General features: G+C 36.2%; 1 protein-coding gene across 1 annotated transcript in view; it reads right to left on the bottom strand.

Annotated features, from left to right (window-relative positions):
- LCP2 (lymphocyte cytosolic protein 2) overlaps positions 1–19,100 on the bottom strand; it is a 45,683-nt gene that overhangs the window by 12,867 nt on the left and 13,716 nt on the right. Inside the window, exons 4-13 of the mRNA XM_087923171.1 lie at positions 11,065–11,130; positions 8,966–8,991; positions 5,954–5,991; positions 4,937–5,132; positions 4,426–4,532; positions 3,434–3,500; positions 2,976–3,050; positions 1,021–1,043; positions 907–926; positions 702–806 (exon numbers count right to left, since the gene is read on the bottom strand). Coding sequence (XP_087779297.1) covers positions 702–806; positions 907–926; positions 1,021–1,043; positions 2,976–3,050; positions 3,434–3,500; positions 4,426–4,532; positions 4,937–5,132; positions 5,954–5,991; positions 8,966–8,991; positions 11,065–11,130 — 723 coding nt within the window. The remainder of the gene's footprint in view (positions 1–701; positions 807–906; positions 927–1,020; positions 1,044–2,975; positions 3,051–3,433; positions 3,501–4,425; positions 4,533–4,936; positions 5,133–5,953; positions 5,992–8,965; positions 8,992–11,064; positions 11,131–19,100) is intronic.

Raw genomic sequence — 19,100 nt, 5'->3', positions numbered from 1 at the left:
GCCTCAAACTGTGTGATGAATGGCATATAAATTTAACACTAATAATAAATCATAAATTATTTTCCTGAAGTTGTTTTAGTTGTAATAGTGCTTATAACCTAAAGGGGAAATAAGGAAATTAGAAGCCAAAACAGGTAGTCTTAATTAGCCACTGTCTCATATAGTGACCATTCACAGTTACTACGGTAATGGAAAAGTAATTTTGTGACCAATCCTTGCATTTACTTCAGTAGAGGTAAACATCATAAGCATAGTTATGGTTTCATTTAGCAATCACTAAATGGTTTCATTTAGCAATCGCTAAATGGTTTCATTTAGCAATCGCTACAATTGAGACCAGAGTTGCTGGTCTCAATTGTAGACACTAAACAAGGACTAGTACTATTAGGAGGCAGTGCTGATAGTTGAAGGAAACAGTCCAGGAAGGACTGTTCTATGTGAATCATTTATATCATTTATATTCCCATCTTTCAAAATGAACTACTGACAGTACCTATTTGCATTTCAGTCATGTGACATTCTGCTATTTATGTAAGAGCTTAAAAATCAAAATATGGCATTCAGAGCATGTTCAAAAGAACATTAGAAGATTCTTTGCTAACAACAAGTCCATAGAATTGTTTTTCACAGATATAGCCCATCAGGACAAAGCACTTCTCTAGACTAATGCTGAATTATTTATGTTTTACAGATATAGTTACTTTGTGAGTGGCGGCATTCTTCTAGAGGAAGGACTATTTTTTTCGAATCTGTCAGTGGGTGGCAGAGGAGGCTTCTGTATCTTTGCCAAGTCTTCTGCCAGAGATCTAAGAGAGAAAGAGAGAGGATTTGGAAGTGAATTTCTTCATTTTGTGTTTCTTTGGCTAATTCTGATAGTTTACTTTACACAGAAAATTAAACAGTTACCTGAGCTTTGGTGTCAGAGCCTGGAAAGAAAGAAAAGCAAGAGTACATTTAAAAAAACCTGAAAAAACAAGCTAAAATATTGTAGGAATTTACTAGAATGAAGCCATCTCTTACCATTTCAGGAAAAGCTCGTTTGCCTGAATTAAGAAAAAAATGAATGAAAAGAGGGAAGAACAGTTAGTTACTCATCACTGGACTCAGACAACTAGACAGTGCTGCTAAGGTTACATTAACTTTAAAAGAAAGCTGAAGGATATTACCATGTCATTGTGAAGAAAACAAAAATCTAATGCCTTTATCTCTTATAGAACGTGTTAAAATGCAGATAGTTCTCAACTTACGACCACAATTGATCTCAAAATTTATGTTGGTAAGTGAGAAATTTGTTAAGTGAGTTTTGCCCCATTTTATGACTTTTTTGCCACATTTGCCACTGCCATTGTTAAATTAGTAACATAGTCATTAAGGGAATTCAGCTTCCCCATTGACTTTGCTTATCAAAAGGTCGCAAAAGGAGATCACACAATCCCCGGGGACACTGCAACCATCATAAGTATGAGTCAATTCCCAAACATCCAAATTTTGATCATGTAACCATGGGGATTCTACAATGATCATAAATACGAATGAAACTTTTTTCAATGCTGTTGTAACTTTGAATAGTCACTAAACGAACTGTTATAAGTCGAGGACTACCTGCATTCATGTTTTACTTAGCTGTAGAGCACTCCTATCTTGCTCTGTGGACACCTTGCATGTTGCATCCCTAACTAGGCCTTAAAAAAAGAAAATCTTAAAGGAATTTCTTGTGGTAAGCAACATTTGAATGGTGGAGTGCCTTGTCTCCTGTGCTTAGGACTTGAAATCAAGATAACACAGGGGCCCAGCATTGAGAATGAAACCATCAGTGTAGTTTGTTGTTTCTGCAACCCTTGACAGCCCTGTTCACATTTCATTTCTTTGTGAACGGGCTGTCACCCTGCACAATAACTCTGTAGAAATGTTTCACATCATAATTACAGTGATAATAATGTAGGCATAAATAAATCTGCAATTTGGCCAGTCTGAGACAAATACATTATCTTAACACAAGTCATAGTTGCAAATTTGCAGTAACTTGACTTCATTTCTAAATGTAAAGAAAATTGAGATTGCAGATTGAAATATTCTCTTTCTGGAATGCCAAAGAAATGATAGCGCCCTTTGAGAAACTACTTTGCTGTTAAAGTCCATTAAATATGCCTTAAGCATGGTGGTGTTTCTTGTTCTTTCATTTGATAGATCAATCAACTAAACTCTTCCTTGTTGATAACAAAATTAAGGAGTCTCATTAAAATGTTCTTGCAAAGACATAACACTTTTTATCTTCAGCTTTATACACCCGCCCTAAATTTGTTTTCTGACCTTGATCCAATTTTTCTCTGGTTTGAATCATGCACTATAAAAACCTCTGATATTTCTAACAATCTTCCTATAGACTCATCAGAATTATACCTTAGTTGAAACAAATCTCTTGCTATTGCCATTGTGTTCAATGTCCACTGTGCTCTTCTGAAGCTATACGTTTCATCTCACTCCTATTCTATTGTCTAATAATCTGCACCATATATTTATCCAGCACCCTCTCTTTTTCAGGCAATTAACAAATCTGCTCCTGAACAAAGGCCAGAATTAAAAAAATGATGGTTAAGAATACATGGGGGGGGGGGAATTCAAATTTCTTAACAACTGGTTCTGTAGGCCTGGCCTAATTTGTGGGTGTGGCTTGGTGGTCATATGACTGGCTGGGCATGGCTTGTATGTACTACAAAGCAAGAAATCCAATTATTTCCTGCTTTCTAGCTAATCTAAATCTCCTGGCACAGCAGAACAGCTGATGGTGGGGGGGGAGGTAAAATAGCAACTTAGCAGGCAAGTTTGTCAGGTAAGGAGTGAGTGGGCAGGGAGGGAAGGGGCAGGGCCAGTCAGTGACACAATTTGCTGGTTCTCTGAACTGCACAGAATCATAACAACTGGTTCTATAGAACCGGTCCAACCGGGTAGAATTCACCCCCAGAATACATGCTTACCAGCTCCAAGACTTTCTCTCTCAATGGTTGGCCCAGGTCGATCCATTGGTGGTTTTTTGCTTCGATCGACTGGTGCTGGAATGAAACACAAAAAAGTACATTGGATCAGATAGTGTACTAGTAAGTATTTCTGTGCACTATTTCCACAACTGAAAGTCATCTTACTTATTTTTAGAATTCTAATAACAACTTCCTTTGAAAAATTGGTTAAACTTAAAGGATAGCTTTAGCTGTCTGGGTGGAATAGCATAATTCTGGGTGCTATAGGTGTCCTCTTATTTCTTCATAAATCAAATAAATAAAACAAAAACTCTTTACAAAATGAAATTAATTTAAAAATTCAACATGCTATCATTTAAAAAAAATCAAATTCAAATTAGAATTGTGGAAATACTGGGAAGGCAGGAGAAATATTTTATGTTTTAATAGTTGAAATGCAAGAAAGAAAGCACACTCACGTCTAAAGAGATTTGCACTTTTGTCTCTGTTACTGTCATTATTGCTTGAAGGAGAACTGAAAGGTGTCTGCCAAAACAGATTAACATAAACAAATAAATAAATATGAGCGCATTCAACAATATGGTACCTAACTTGATTTTAATTTGCTGAAATAATTTTAAGTGCCCTCCAGAGATGCCAACAAAGTATCAGAATGAGCAAGTAATATATACTTATCTTCTACCTTCTACAATTATCTTGTATGTCTAGATGCATACTGAAGTAGGTTAAACTATTAAGAAAAATTCTTATTTAAGTTAAAATTGAGTCCTGTGGACTTCCTGTATATGCTTATTTAGGGATTTTGACAATAACATATAAAATATTTGCCTTTGGCGCAGTGGTGGTGTGTGACCAGTTTGGCCAGATCAGTAGTAAAAATCAGCCTCCAATCAGCTGAGAGGAGAAAGGAGAGAAAAGTGTAGGATCGTCCCTCCCATCCCTCCTGGCGCTTTTCTCTTCTTTCTCCTCTCAGCTGATTGGCGCTGCAGGCTTCAACTGTTGTGGGGAAAGCTGTGTGCGTGCATTAGATGTGCATGTGTTAGATTTGCATGCACACATGCATAATCATTGAACCAGTAGTGGAACAGGTAGGATCCCACTGCTGCTTTGGCTTCTTCCACACTTTTTTACATCCCCACCTATGCTATGGCCTAGCTAGTTTCTCATCCAAATATTAGCCTTTTATTGTTTTATTTTTCAAGATTAACCAAAATTGGGTTTATTTATACTTTAGAATACTTTTAGTGAAGAATGCTTCAACTCTGAGATGCAGAGTATCTAAAGCATACTTAAAGCAAACAATTCAAGACACTTTGATTGAATGTTGTGAGGAAGATTATACAGACATGCATACATTGCTATACAGCATTTCCTCGTGCCACTGAAGTAGGAAGCTTTCATCCTTCAAATAAATATGAAAATAAGCTATTTGAACTTCAAAGAAACATACCCCATGGACTCTGCTTCGAGTTCCTCCTAGTATGGGGCTGTGGGCAGGCCTCTGTGGGGGAACAGGAGGCTGGAGAGATGCTTTACCCCTCTCTTTTGCAGGTCTGTCTAACAAAGGCAAGAACATTTACAGAATATATTTAGCTCTTATTGTTGTGTGGGGTAGGTATTATTTTTTAAAACATATTCCTACATTGTCACAATAAACATGGTTCTTAGTGGCCTCCATAGAGGAAAAATATAAAAAAAACATCCAATATAATTTTTTTTACTTTTATCTTTATATTTAGGGTGGCTTTTCAGAAACCATCAATGAATTCCATAATGCAGCTTGACAGAGCATGTAAAGATTTTAAAGAATAAATTTGAAAGAATTATTTTAAGGAATCAGAAAATCGTTGCTATTATTATTCAATGGGAAAAATTCTCCAAATCCCTTCTGAGACACTCTATATCTCCCCTTGCAATTATTTGAATAATGAGCTGCTTCAAATCAGATTAAAAATATTTACCTATGTAGTCTGAAATGGCTGGAATTGGTTTGTGAGGAAATATAGCATTGCGGAGAATGTCCTCATTGTTTGATGGAGGAGGTTCATAATCTGCATCATTTTCATCCTCAAACCCATCTTGATCATTGGGTGTTTCATAATCAACACCATCTCCAGTCTGATCTTCATCTGGGCTTTCATAATCATCACTTTCGTCCTGTCAGAACAGATGTGTCCTTTTGCCAAAACAATCTATCATTTTAAGATTACTTTTCAGGGTACAGAATGAATTCTATCAAAAGCCACAACCAAGAGTAACATTTAATAACAAACATGTGCACATACTCCAGAAGCTAATGATTTTATTTATAGTGATTACTCCAATAAGAAAAGCTAACAATGTAGTCCTTAATTTTCAAAATTATACTAGCTGCTGTAGCACTACATATATTTTTTAAAAAACATGATATTTATATACTTCTGTCTCCCTAATGACTGATTTGAAAGGCATCCTTCATTTAACTTTCTGGGCTTTTTAAAACAAAATAATGTTCTTCAAAAAACAGGATTTATAATTTTAATTTATATGACCATTATGATGGATAACTATGGCTTTCATGCAGAACTCGGAATGGCTTACGAAGATTAAAAACAATATCACAATATACACATTGTGACATTTTAATAGTAGCTTCAACCTCAAACTGTTAGCAAAGTAAAAGTGTAGTAGCAGTCTTATCATGTTTGCTATAATTCTATTTCTTTCAAATATATCTATTGTGGTTATTTAAAACCAAGATTTAAGTGCACAATCTATGTCTATCTAGAGCTTCATCAATATTTACCACTGAGAAACCATCATCATTTTCAGAGCTACAGAAATGGGTAAATTTTTCTATTTATGCAGAGTAATCATCCTAAATTAATTTGTAAATTAAATTAAATTAATATACATTTAAAGTTAACCAACTTTATTTTTTGACTAGGGGTTCTTTAAAACAAATATAACTCTTGCCTCAAATCCCAAAATATACTTACAAAGGAGGACCAGCCATCACCCTCCTCTGGTTTATATTCTGTGGAAAAACAGTAAAAATAATATATTTCTTGATACACAGAAGAATATAAACATCAAAGTTTGGAATGGTTCTAGTTAACTGTTAATGCATAGTTAGCAGAGCTTGGTAGAGAAACCAGAGCTAATAAAGCTCAGGTATATATTATCTGATAAGTCATGATAATCCCTCCACAATGTTATTTGTCTCAGTTGAATATTTGAATGTACTCCACTGAAAATGATAGAATGTAAATTTTCAAGAGACCTGTTTTGACATTCCATGTACCAGGTTATGGCCATTTTTCCCATCAATGACTTACAGCATCTTTTGGTTTCACCATGTCATTGTTAGGTCAATGTTAAGGTTTCTCTGTTACATCAGCACAATCATGATTAGATAATACTAAAAATGTTTTAAGTCACTAGCTGAGATCCTGCTTATACTGTATTGTGGACATTGTTTGATGAAAATGTATATCCGAATCAACTGAAGCAGAAATAAGACCAAAAAGAGGTTCTTAAGAAATAATGAAATAATATAGCCTCAGTTAATTAAAAAAAAGAATTTCACAATTCATACAGCAGGAAGTAAATAAGTAGTATTTATTTTCTAGGATGGCAAAAATCTTTGAGAGAGTAGTTCCTGTTTTGACTTAACTCTGTTAGCACAATTATCTATTATTTGTCAGTTCAAAAATGAGTATTATTTTTATGTGTTTCCTACTTAATTATGATCATGGCACTCTTACTACATCTCTTGAGAGAACATATAAATTAAGAGCATGGCTTCAGAAGAACTCCCTATCTTGTATTAAAAAACAAAAACAGACCATACCATCTCCAACTCAATTGCATTGCCAGGAACAAAGTTCCAGAAGGAAGTGTCACTTGAGTGAATGGGTTAGTGTTAATGAAGTGGAAAACACAATTGTATGTATCAAGCTATATAGCCTGCACCCCATCATTAGTCTGTTCTCACTGGGTGTGAGTGGGAGACAAAAACAAAGATTGAAATGCTTATTTGTTTATTGTCTGTACATGGGACAGAGAGAGTGCCATCTTGTCTTTCACCTCAGGCAGGAAAATGTCTTGCTTTGTTTGTAAGCTGTACTTCGCTCTCCTGATGTTCTTGCCCCCCATCTTGTTAGAATGTTTTAGTTAATCCTCAAATATTCTTTAAAATATTATACATCCACTTTTTTATTTTGGCAGAGAAAATACAGGCAAAAAAAATCCTATTTTTTACCCTCCAAATTTCCAGTGAAAATCCATATCCTGCCTCTGTTATCTGTTCTGCATCACCACCGAATAGTATTGTCTTGACTTATGAACGTCTTATGACTGTATGGTACAGGCATGGCTATTTTTTTCTCCTCTGTTTTACTGCTCTTCCTTTCAGCATGGTATCAGCCAGTCAGGAAGATAATCATGAATCATGATAATCACTGAGGCAGGAATATGGTTAGTCTCTCATCGGGATTCTGCTTGGCTTTTCTAGGAAGTCCTTCTACATCTTGAGATGTGTGAAGATGTTTGAGATATGTGAAACACACAGGAAATCCCCAGGAAGACCCAGATAGGAAAAAGACAAATCCTGCTCAGTGTGTAACTTTTAAGGAGAACTAAAATTAATTAGACTGGGGAAAACAATTGAAATGGATTGATATAGGGTAAATGACAAATAAGTCACGAAAATCCAGTTTACTGTCCTTCGTCATTTTCTGGACACACAATGAGGAAAAATAGAACTATTGCGTCTTCAATTAACATACATTTCAGAATATTATTAAAGTATAGAAGGGCTAAAGAGATTCCTCTCTCTCTTTAAATAAAATAATGGATGTCTGTTCTATTCTCATATATCTAGCTGGAAGCCTGGAGAGCAGTTGTCGGCATAAATAGAAAGGTGATGAGTTCAGAGGAACTTGTTGAACAAAATACTAATGAAAAGGGTAAACACTGAGAGAAAGGCTTAAAGCTACTTAACAGGAAGGGAATATGTAATATTTCTCCCCAGTTCAGAGACTAACTTCTTATCATATTACCTATTGTACATCTAATTTTGTCTCCAAGAAATAAGTTGCAAAGCATAACAGATTTTAAAGAGCTTGATGCTATTGTTGAATTATATTCTAATTTTATGTTCTTACTGATATAGCTAAACATGACTTAAAATTGTCTCACTAGTTTAGAGGGAGGGATTTTAGAGCAGAATCATGTGATTAAGGGAGAAAGTTGACACTAAGTGAAAACAGAGCCTATGATTAATCAGTATCGAAACAATATCTGATACTAAGCCTCTTAGATAGTTTTGTTTTGATTCTGGGTAACTATAGTTTCAAAAGATCAAATAACAAATGCAGCACTACGTTGCAACTTCCACCCCTTCTGAATGTGTACTGTGGCATCACATTCAAGTATGAAAGGAGTAGAGTTTGCATTGCAATGATGCAATGCTGTTGTCATCTTTTTTGAATGAAAGCCTTCTATCCTGGGCCTGCCAATATAAATGAATACAAGAGAGTCTGAACCATGAGCAAGAAGCAAGTTTTGTAAACAGTCCTGCTTTATTTATCTGTTCAATTTGTGTGGCTTTGGTGGAAGCCCAAACTATGAATGGGTTTACAATTACAAAACAGGTATCCAGTTCTTTCTTTTAGTATGGCATCAAATGAGAAGTAGGAAAAATGTTTCTGCACGTGTGCTAAATTTTATTTAATGCTTCTGCTCTTCAATTTTAATTGTTTTAAAAGCCATTGTTATACAGTATATCAAACTGTTGGCTCCAAGGTAAATTGATTTCATTTATTTCTCTTAGAAATAATTTAAATTAAACATCATTTTTAACATTTCACATTGATTTCTGTAACATTGAAGTATAACCAACATAGCCCAAAGCCATACCATTGAGTAGGAATATTTTTTAAAAAATGGTTACCAGCATGAAGTCTGAATGTTGGTGCACAGTGAATAGGCACAACAAATATTTTTACCTGTATGTTCAGGAGATTTCTGTGTTCTGTAAAATTAAGAGAGGAAATAAGCAAATTAGTGTTTTATGTGATGACAATGATAAGAAACTTGGGTTATGTGTGGTAGAATCTCCAGCTAAACTGCAGGGTGTAGGCATTCCTGAAGCCTTGTCTGGCCATTCCCAAGGGAATGCGCTCAATCTGGTGACAATATGGTTATTGCCTAACAATAAAGTTTCTGCTTGAGACAATTCATGAGCAGTTCTGTTTGCTTGTGCCTGACAGGTAAATTCAAATGCCCTGATTGCTTACCATTTGTGGAGGACGTGAATATGTGACATTGTCCCCAATCCAGCCCTGGCCAAAGGGCAGTTCCATCTCTCTTTCCTTACATCAAAAATGGTACTTTTTCCAGCTTTTGCCAGCACAACCCATTCTAAACAATCCTAGATAGTGTGTGCCTTTGCAGATACATCTTCTCACATCCAGTCAGCTGTACAAGTTTTGCTATGTGCAGATATATTATTCAAATATTTCTGCAGTTTCTGTCTCTTCTCAGACTAAGTATTCAGATGCTTTTAAGAAAACACTGCCACAAGCTGAGCTTTTTTTAAAGTTTTCTTTTTGCTCCCTTCTTAGTACAAACCATTGGAGTCAGCTGCGAAGTTAATGAGACTAAAAGCCTGAGGCACTGAAATTAATGACAGTTCTTCTCAACACTAGAGTCAGAATGGAGTTGCTGAAAATGGAGGGCCATATTATTTCTGCCTTAAGTTCTTTGCCCTTGAAAGAAGATCTACTAATTAGCAATAAAATATATGACATGACGCTACTAGATTGAGAAACTCCCTAACACTTCATTTCATTCCTTGGGTGCTGTTTGCAGAGGCCAAAAATACTCAGAAGCATTCTGAGTGTTGCATTGCATTTTGCAAAGAAGCACATGTCACTGACTTTGAATGCCTACTTCCTGCCTCAGTAGGAAAAAGAATCTAAGCCCTTGTGGTAAAATAAATTCACAGATTAAAATACTTCATAAGTAAGCCTTCCCAATTACAACTACATAGTGTGAGACCTGCCCGGGTCAGATTCCTTAAGAAAGAAAGACCCTCAAATCTACTTGGTTGAAGTGAAAGTTACTGACTGCAGTAAAGTTGCTGACTTCAGTTAAAGTTGCTGACTTCAGTTTTACTGAAAGTTGCTGACTGCAGTAAAGTTTAGCTGGAACTAAGGTTCCCATGGAAAAGATTTTGTATTCCCCCCACCCTCAATCCAGCCCTTCGCCTTTACCAGTTTGGCCAATGAAGAGCCTCATCGGTGTTGTGAGAATCGCTTGGATGTTTGGAGCAATTCACATTCCATTCCCAGGCCGTTCAGGCATTGTGGCCTTGAAGATTGGCACAAACTGGTTTTGTGCATCTCTGATCTTCCTCACTATGTCAGTTCCCCCCTCCTTACTTCTCACCATTCCCAAATACATGTTTATTGCCCATTTGTCCACCCACACACCCCCAGCTTTTGATGGCAAGATTCCAGCTAGGCACCAGGTCAAAATGGTAGAAATTAGATTGGAAAGCAAGGTTCTCCCTAATGAGGATGAAGAAGGTATCACGTTTCTGTTTTTGGAGCTGGTTTTTGAATCTGCTGATGAATCTTGTCAGTGAATCTGAAAATATTAAAGCCTTTCAGAGGGACTTTCAGATTAACTTAGTCACGATGCTAACCAAGAATGAAACTCCTGGTAATTTCTCTCCATAAGCAATAGTTATACAACTGAAGTGGGTGAATAAATCCAGCATCTATTCAAGATAATGTAAGTGTCAAGTCACACACACATTAACATAATAGTTTCTGCTGGTGTTTAATAAAATGAATTCTGTTGCAATATATTAATGCCATTCATATTGAGTTTTAAAATTAAATCTCTTGATCCATGCTGGTTTTGGGCTTTCTTGGATGTGGTTTGGCAATTAATACTGTATCAAGCGGACACAGCTGAAAGCAGTTCCATTCATCCTAACAGCTGGATTTGCATCCTCTTCTGCCCTCTAATGGCAGCAAGTAACTGGAAAGTTTTCATTTACTATTGCTACAACAGAAATACACTAAACTCTTCCTACCTTTTTGTAAAGATGCTTCTTTTTTCTTCATGTCGGTTTATTTCCTGACTTAGTTTGCTCAGAATGCTGAGATAAGAAAAGAAACAAAGAACTATTAATAAAACAACCATTATATTCAACTGGATGTAGTATGTTAAATTTGGTTTAACATACTATATTCAGTATTGTTTTAAATGGGAGAAAGTTCAGTTTGCTCAACCTCAGCTGGATTTATTCCATTTTTTAAAAATACAATAAACACATTAAAGTTCCATGTAATCAAAGAACTTTTAGTGATATTTATGTTGGAGTACAAAATAATGTATTGATAGCATTAGAGGCAAAAATTGATTTCACAAGAGAAGTTATAGTCTTTCTTTGAAGACTAATGCAAATTAAAATATAGGTATTCTTTGCTTAGCAACTGCCTTATTCAATGACCATTCCGAGTTATGATGTTGCTGAAAAATAACTTTACCACCAATGCCCACATTCATGATCCTTGCAGCCTACTTCAATCATATGATTGCCGTAAGTCAGTACGCATTGTCCTTTATTAGACTTTTTTTTCCTTTTTTCATTCTTGCAGAGAGAACAAATTGAAGAGGAAGAGATTACAAGAGAGTAAACAGGCACATATATACATCAAAAGCAATGTGGTGGAACTTATGCTTATATATAACAGTCAGGTATTTCATTGTATATAATATATTACATGCCTAATGAATTCAGTGTGTCTATTAGGATATAACTATGATATAATAGGGTAGGACCACAAGGAGTTGTGAAGGAACTAACAGGCAGAGTCCTTTTTCCCATGAGTAATTGTTATAAGATGCCGCTAATACATTACATAATACAAATATTAGCAGGGAACAGTGGTATTTATCCAATATAAACTGTTTATACATTTAAATGTTTCAACTATGATGAATTTAGATGTTAAACCTTAAGGCAAAAAACATTTATGTCAGTATTAATATGGGTTCTAAAATGTTAATAAGGATGCTCAAATAATACACCTAAGCTGAGTGTTGATGTACAATTGCAAAATGAATGAAACCATTTAAAATATTAAAAAAATTTAAAAAAAAAGATTTGTAACTGAGAGTTTAATGCTTAATACTAAAGGTTTCACTGTGTGTTTGTGTGTGTGTGTGTATAACATATAGTATGTGTGTATATATGTGTGTGTGTGTGTTTGTGTGTGTGTTTTGTGTGTATAACATATCCCTCTGTTAATGCAATCCTAAATTGCATTAACAGAGGGATACAATCAAGATCAAGTGAGGTACTAATATTACTCTATAAAGCCTTAGTAAGACCACACCTAGAGTTCGGCCACCACATTATAAAAAAGATGTTGGGACTCTAGAAAAGTACAGAGAAGAGCAACCAGGATGATTAAGGGACTGGAGACTAAGTCATATGAAGAATGGTTACAGGAACTGGGCTTGGCTAGTCTAGTAAAGAGGAGGACAAGGGGAGACATGATAGCGGTCTTCCAATATTTGAGGGGCTGCCACAGAGAGGAAAGAGTCAAGCTATTTTCTAAAGCACCTGTAGGCCAGACAAGGAATAATGGATGGAAACTGACAAGGAGAGATTTAACCTGGAAACAAGGAGAAACTTTCTGACAATGATAACAATCAACCAATGGAAGAGCTTGCCCTCAGAAGTTGTGGGAGCATCATCACTTGAGACTTTCAAGAAGAGATTGGACTGCCATTTGTCAGAAATGGTGTAGGGTTTCCCACTTGGGCGGGGGAGTGGACTAGATGTCCTAGAAGGTCCCTTCCAACTCTGATTATCTGTTATCTGTTAGTAAGAATCTATATTTTTATGCCAATATGGAAAAGTAGATAATTTTTCATTTGTTGATTTCCACTTCTTTTTACTACAAGCAACATTCAGAATTTACAAAAACATTTAGACTCCTTTAGAAAGCTTATTGTATGTGTTTGTATTTGCTGCATAATGTATGAAATCCATTATTGCCTGAATTTGGTTAAACTACTCTTACAAATTTTTGTGGTTTAGTTATGCCATTGCTGCATGTTCTCCTAGTTTAAATTCACAGATAAAATGTCTGTTGTATCTTTCTTCAATATCCAACTAAGTTCATCCTCACAGCTGTAAATGTGTATCTCAATATTAGATATTAAATTTGAAATGAAATCATATTTTAACTAGATATTCTGGAATGCATAACAGGAAACATATTACTGAGATAACAATTTTTGTTTTCTTGCAACTTGTTTTTGGATTTTAACTTTATGACTCCTTGTAGACATACTTGTGCTTTGTTTTCCTCAGGAAGGCATTTGGATTAGAAGTTTTTAACTATCACTGCCCAACAATATCCTGCAAAATCTACCCTCAAAAATGTCAGTGAATCATATTTGATGCAATTATTTTCCAAAGGGCTCGCTGTTGATTTTTCTTTGAAAAATTAACCAGGTTTCTGGGGAGGATTGCAAACTAATATATTATTTTTTGATATGATCTTGGCTTGTAAAGAGGGTAACAAGCAAGGATCTATAGTTGGAATTAGATGGTAAGTTTTCAATCTTCAGTAAATTAAATGGTGTCAAATAAAAAGAGGGAAAGGTAGCCACAGTTTAAAGGTCAATCTTCTACCTTCTCAATAACTCACTCTTATATTATATCTACTGTATATGTGAAACTGAGCTTTTAGTAGTTTCTTTTCCTGTCCATTAAACTGATTACTATTTATATTACTATACTGTAATATATTATACTGTCACCTTAAAAAAAAACCTCTCAGATTTTGAGTTAATATTATTTTTGCATAGGAATATGGTTAGTCAAAATATATGCATTAAGTAATCTTTTAAATTAAATTAAAATTATTTTTATAAAGAAGGAACTGGTAAGACTAAATTTCTCTTTCAGTGTTTTCTTTTCCTTTTAGCTTATTGATGGTTTATAAAGTGGTCATAAATGCAGAACTATAGAAGTGCAATTGAATCATGACAGGTCAAGATATTATTGTTTATAAGCTTGTGAATTCTTAAACTTCCTCTTTCTGATATGTTTATTTTTAGAAGCCTGATGATGGCAGATGAGATTCTGCCGAAACGTTGCTACAACTTTAAAAGCAAAACTATGGGAAAATACCTGAACAAAGCTGAATACCATATATATATGTTAAGAAGTTTTCGCAGGTACTTACATGTATGGTATTCAGCTTTGTTCGGGTATTTTCCCACGTTTCTCACAGATGAACACAATACAGAAGCCTGATGATGGCAGATGAAATTCTGCCGAAACGTTGCTACAACTATAATGACATGAGAAAATACCTGAACAAAGCTGAATTCCATACATGTAAGTACCCACTTAAGAAAACATATATATATATATGTGTGTGTGTGTGTGTATGTGTATATATATATATATATATATATATATATATATATATATATATATATATATATATATATATATATATATATATATATATATATATATATATACACACATATATAAATACATATACCATCATTGACACACACACATGTGCATACCTACACCCATAAAATTAAATTATGCAGTGTGTGTGTATATATATGTGTGTGTATTTCTGTGTCTGTGTCTGTGTGTGTGTCACACACACACACACAGGGAAAGATACTTCAGGGGAAGGATACTGCAAAATCTCCATTCCCTCCCCACCCCACTAACCTGCTTTCCAGGTCTGTTCTCCTGTGCAGGGCAACAAAAGAAGACCCAGACAATCAGCTGGAACTCAGGAGGCAGAGAATAGATGTGGGCGGGGCCAGTCAGAAGTGGTATTTGCTGGTTCTCCAAACTACTCAAAATTTCCGCTACTGGTTCTCAGAACTGGTTAGAACCTACTGTATACCACCTCTGGGGTATGTGTGTATAGCATGTGTATATATGTGTTATATTACGTGGCAGTTCAGTGCCACTTCCCTCTCTAAGCTTGTTTTGAGGTGGGACTCCAGAAAATAGATTTGTCCATGTTAATGTAAAAATAGCCCGAGTAGAGTGATTTGAATCTGGGCTAATGAAGTCCTCCAGACTTAAAGTTGCCAACGTTGGAGACCCCTAATCTAAACGATTGCATAATTCAGTCTTGGTGAGTAAACACAGTTGCCCATACCACACACCCAACATTTTTTTTCAATCATATAAGTCAACAAAAAGAACTCAACATCCAAGGATTCTAATTATTTTAGGTTGATGCCACATATAACAACACAACCAATTCTGGAATTTTCAGTTGGGGAAAGAAGCAATCCTGTTCAAAATGCAGAGGAAAAAAAGCAATACAAATGCAGCATAACAATGCAAATTAAAAACAGCCAAAGGGTTTTATACTGCGGCTTGGCATTCATTCATTGATTCATTGATTCATTCTTTCATTCACATCTCACCTTTATTTTACATATGTATACTTTTCAACATCTCTATAAATAATTTATGCAAAGGGGTAGAATGGAAACTCATCAAATTTGTGGGTAACACCAATCTGAGGGGAATAGCCAACACTTTAAAATGAGGATCTTCAAACTTGGCAAGTTTAAGACTTCTGGATTTCAACTCCCACAATTCCTCCTCCAGTCATGTTAGCTCAGGAATTCTGGGAGTTGAAGTCCTGAAGTCTTAAACTTGCCAAGTTTGAAGACCCCTTCTTTAGAACATAGGGTCAAGATCCAGAAGGATCTTAACAGACTTGATCATTGGGCCCTATGCAACAAAATGCCATTCAGTAATGAGAAATTAAGTTTTACACATAGACTCCCCCAAAAAAAGCACAGGTATAGAACTGGTAATTCAATACCTGGCTTAACAGCAGTAACTGTGAGAGGATCTAGAAGTCCCAGTGCACAATCACTTAAGCATGGGTCAGCAGTGTGCTACAGCTGCCAGAGGTATTTCTCAAGAAAAGTACTCCATTCCTCCATTCACAGCAGAATTCCCTATGCCTCCAGGCTCAAAATTTTGGACCTGGACAATCTGGAACTGTGCCGCCTGTGGTTGTTCGGACCAAGGCTTCCTGGGTCAGTAACAATCACGCTGTTCCCAAAACCCTTTTAAAATTATTTCAATAGCTGTGAATTATATGCATTCACAGTCTGTAATGAGTCCCAAACAGTTTATGAATAGTCCAACAGAAGTCTGCCACAGTCTTTTGGAATGAGGCTGATAAGCACCCACTTTTATTTCCCTTGAAATGCTGCCAATGACTAAATTGCCCATTACCTGTACAAGGCCAAACAGAGCACAAAGTCAACACAGAGCTTCAGATTTTAAACTGACCAGAACAAACAAAGTTGCTTCCTGCAAAGGCTCATGTCCCTTTGCTTCTCCTTTATATCTTATGGGAGGGGCCAATCATCTCCAAGCCTTACTCCCAAGTTGCCTCTTTTGTCTTAACTGTTCTTGCCTTCTGGCAGCTCTGTGCAAGTACTCACTGGGAAGAGGCTCCCCCTGTTCCTCTGCCTTGCTGATGTCGGATTCTGGAGGCTCCGGAGTCTTCACATAACTCTCAGATGGCCCTGGCCCCATCTCTATGTTGGATGAAGATCCCTTGTCTGAGTACTCCCCAGATTCCAGAACTGGCCCATGTTCCTCCCCACTGTCTGACTTTGCTGTCAGCTCTGCAGGCCGCCGCCGGACCACAACAGTGGTCCAATCTAAGCATAGTTCACAAAATTGCCTGCTATAATTTCTTGTCTATCAATGACTTCTTCAGCTTCAATCACAATAATACACAGGCAAACAATCAGTACCAGCTCCTTACCAAAACTATGGTCACAAGCCACAGTTATCCCCATCTTAAAAAAGGGAGACCCCAGTTGAAAATTACAAACCAATATCTTTATGCTACATCACTTGTAAAGTCATGGATTCAATTATTAACCAATCCATCATCCTCCACTTAGAAACAAACAGCCTACTCTCTAATAAACAATTTGGTTTTAGGAAAAAACTATCATGTAATCTGCAACTCTTACACTGCAGAAACATATGGACTACACAACTCGATCAGGGCAAAGCAATAGATGCAATCTACATAGACTTCTGTAAAGCCTTTGATGCAGTGGTACACGACAAAGTACTCCTAAAACTAAAATCTTATGGTATCTCTGGACACCTGCATAACTGGACAGAAACATTCTTATCAAACAGACAACAAATGGTCAAAATTGAGAGCGTCCTAACAAATTCTGTACCTGTCAATAGTGGTGTCCTCCAAGGCAGTGTTCTAGAACCAACTCTTTTCATACTCTACATAAATGACCTCTGTGATCATATCAAGAACAACTATGTTGTCTTCATTGATGATGTAAAGCTATTCAACACCACAGACAATACTGATACCCTTCAAAAAGACCTTGACTGTATATCAGAATGGTCATCAAATGGCAACTTCAAATCTCAACAAATAAATGCTCTGTCCTACATATTGGCAGAAAAAATCAGAAAATAAAATACAGGCTGAATAGTCAAGACCTTGTTGATGATCCAAATCTTATATCGCTTTTTCTCTGGTAATATCACACTAATAACTAGAGCATACAAAACATTTGCTAGACCAATACTCAAATACAGCTCATCAGTCTGGAACCCACATTACGTATCTGATATTAACAAAGTTGAGAAAGTCCAGAAATATTTCACAAGAAGAGTTCTCCACTCCTCTACTCATTGCAGAATACCTTATGCTACCAGACTCGAAATTCTAGACCTAGAAAACCTAGAATTATGCCGCCTCTGGTCTGATCTAAGTATAGTATATAAAACCATACATTGCAATGTCCTACCTGTCAATCAATACTTCAGCTTCAACCATAACAACACAAGAGCAAACAATAGATACAAACTCAAGGTTAATCGCACCAAACTTGATTGCAGGAAATATGACTTCAGCAACAGAGTGGTCAATGTCTGGAATACTCTGCCTGACTCTGTGATTTTTTTCCCCAAACCCCAAAAACTTTAACCTTAGACTGTTTACTATTGACCTCACCCCTTTCCTAAGAGGTCTGTAGGGGGCATGCATAAGCACACCAATGTGCCTACCGTCCCTGACCTATTTCATTTTTTTTTCTTATATGTATCCATGTATTCATAACTATGTCTTTACTTATACCTATTATCTTGTAAGCAATTGACAAATAAAAATAAAAAAATAAAAAAATAAAAAAACTCAAGGTAAACTGCTCCAAACTTGATTGCAGAAAATACGACTTCAGCAACAGAGTGGTCAATGCCTGGAACACCTTACCAGACTCCATTATTCAGCCTCAAACCCTCAGAGCTTCAACCTTAAACTTTCTACCATGGCCCTTACCTCATTCTTAAGAGTTTCTTAAAGGGGACGTGCATAAGCGCATCAGCATGCCTACCGTCCCGGTCTTACTGTCCCCATTTATTTGTATTTACTTCCTTTGTTCCTGTTTGTGTTCATACTTATACTTGTTATCTTGTACATGTTTGACAAACAAACAAACTAACAAAGAAACAAACAGGCCCATGCAGTCCTAGGCTGCAACAATAGAATCAGGATATCAAGATCATACAAAGTGTTTGTATCCCTTTAGGTAAGACACATTTGAAATACTTTGTTCAGTTTTGGTCACATGATAGGGATCCTGTGATCATACCAGTAGTAGAAATGGCCCAGAAAGATGGCAATGGAAAACAGTCTCCTACTAGCAATAAGAAAAGGCTGATTAACTTTGAGGCTAGATGATTAACAAACATACAAGCCACAAAAGAGCAGAGGGAGAGAGGGAATTAAAACAAAAACCTATACACCCACAGCATCCTGTTGCATGTTCTTACCAGATTGGCAATCTCGCTCTTTTCTGCTCTTACCTGAGAGAAAGCCATCATCTAACAGCGCATCAAACAAAAGTCAGGTAATGTAGAATTCACATTATTGGGCCTTCACCCGATCAGCAAGACACTGTGGTTATGCAAAAGAAAACCTGTGTTGTTTCTACTTGCATTTCCTGCCTTGCAAAAGTCACCTGGCCTCACTGAGGCTTTTTAAAAAG

Source organism: Pseudonaja textilis, chromosome 2 (assembly GCF_049901715.1).
Source record: "Pseudonaja textilis isolate UNSWEBS1 chromosome 2, rPseTex1.2, whole genome shotgun sequence".
Taxonomy (NCBI): domain Eukaryota; kingdom Metazoa; phylum Chordata; class Lepidosauria; order Squamata; family Elapidae; genus Pseudonaja; species Pseudonaja textilis.
The sequence above is the reverse complement of the archived record's forward strand: the minus strand, read 5'-3'. Positions and strand labels throughout refer to the sequence as shown.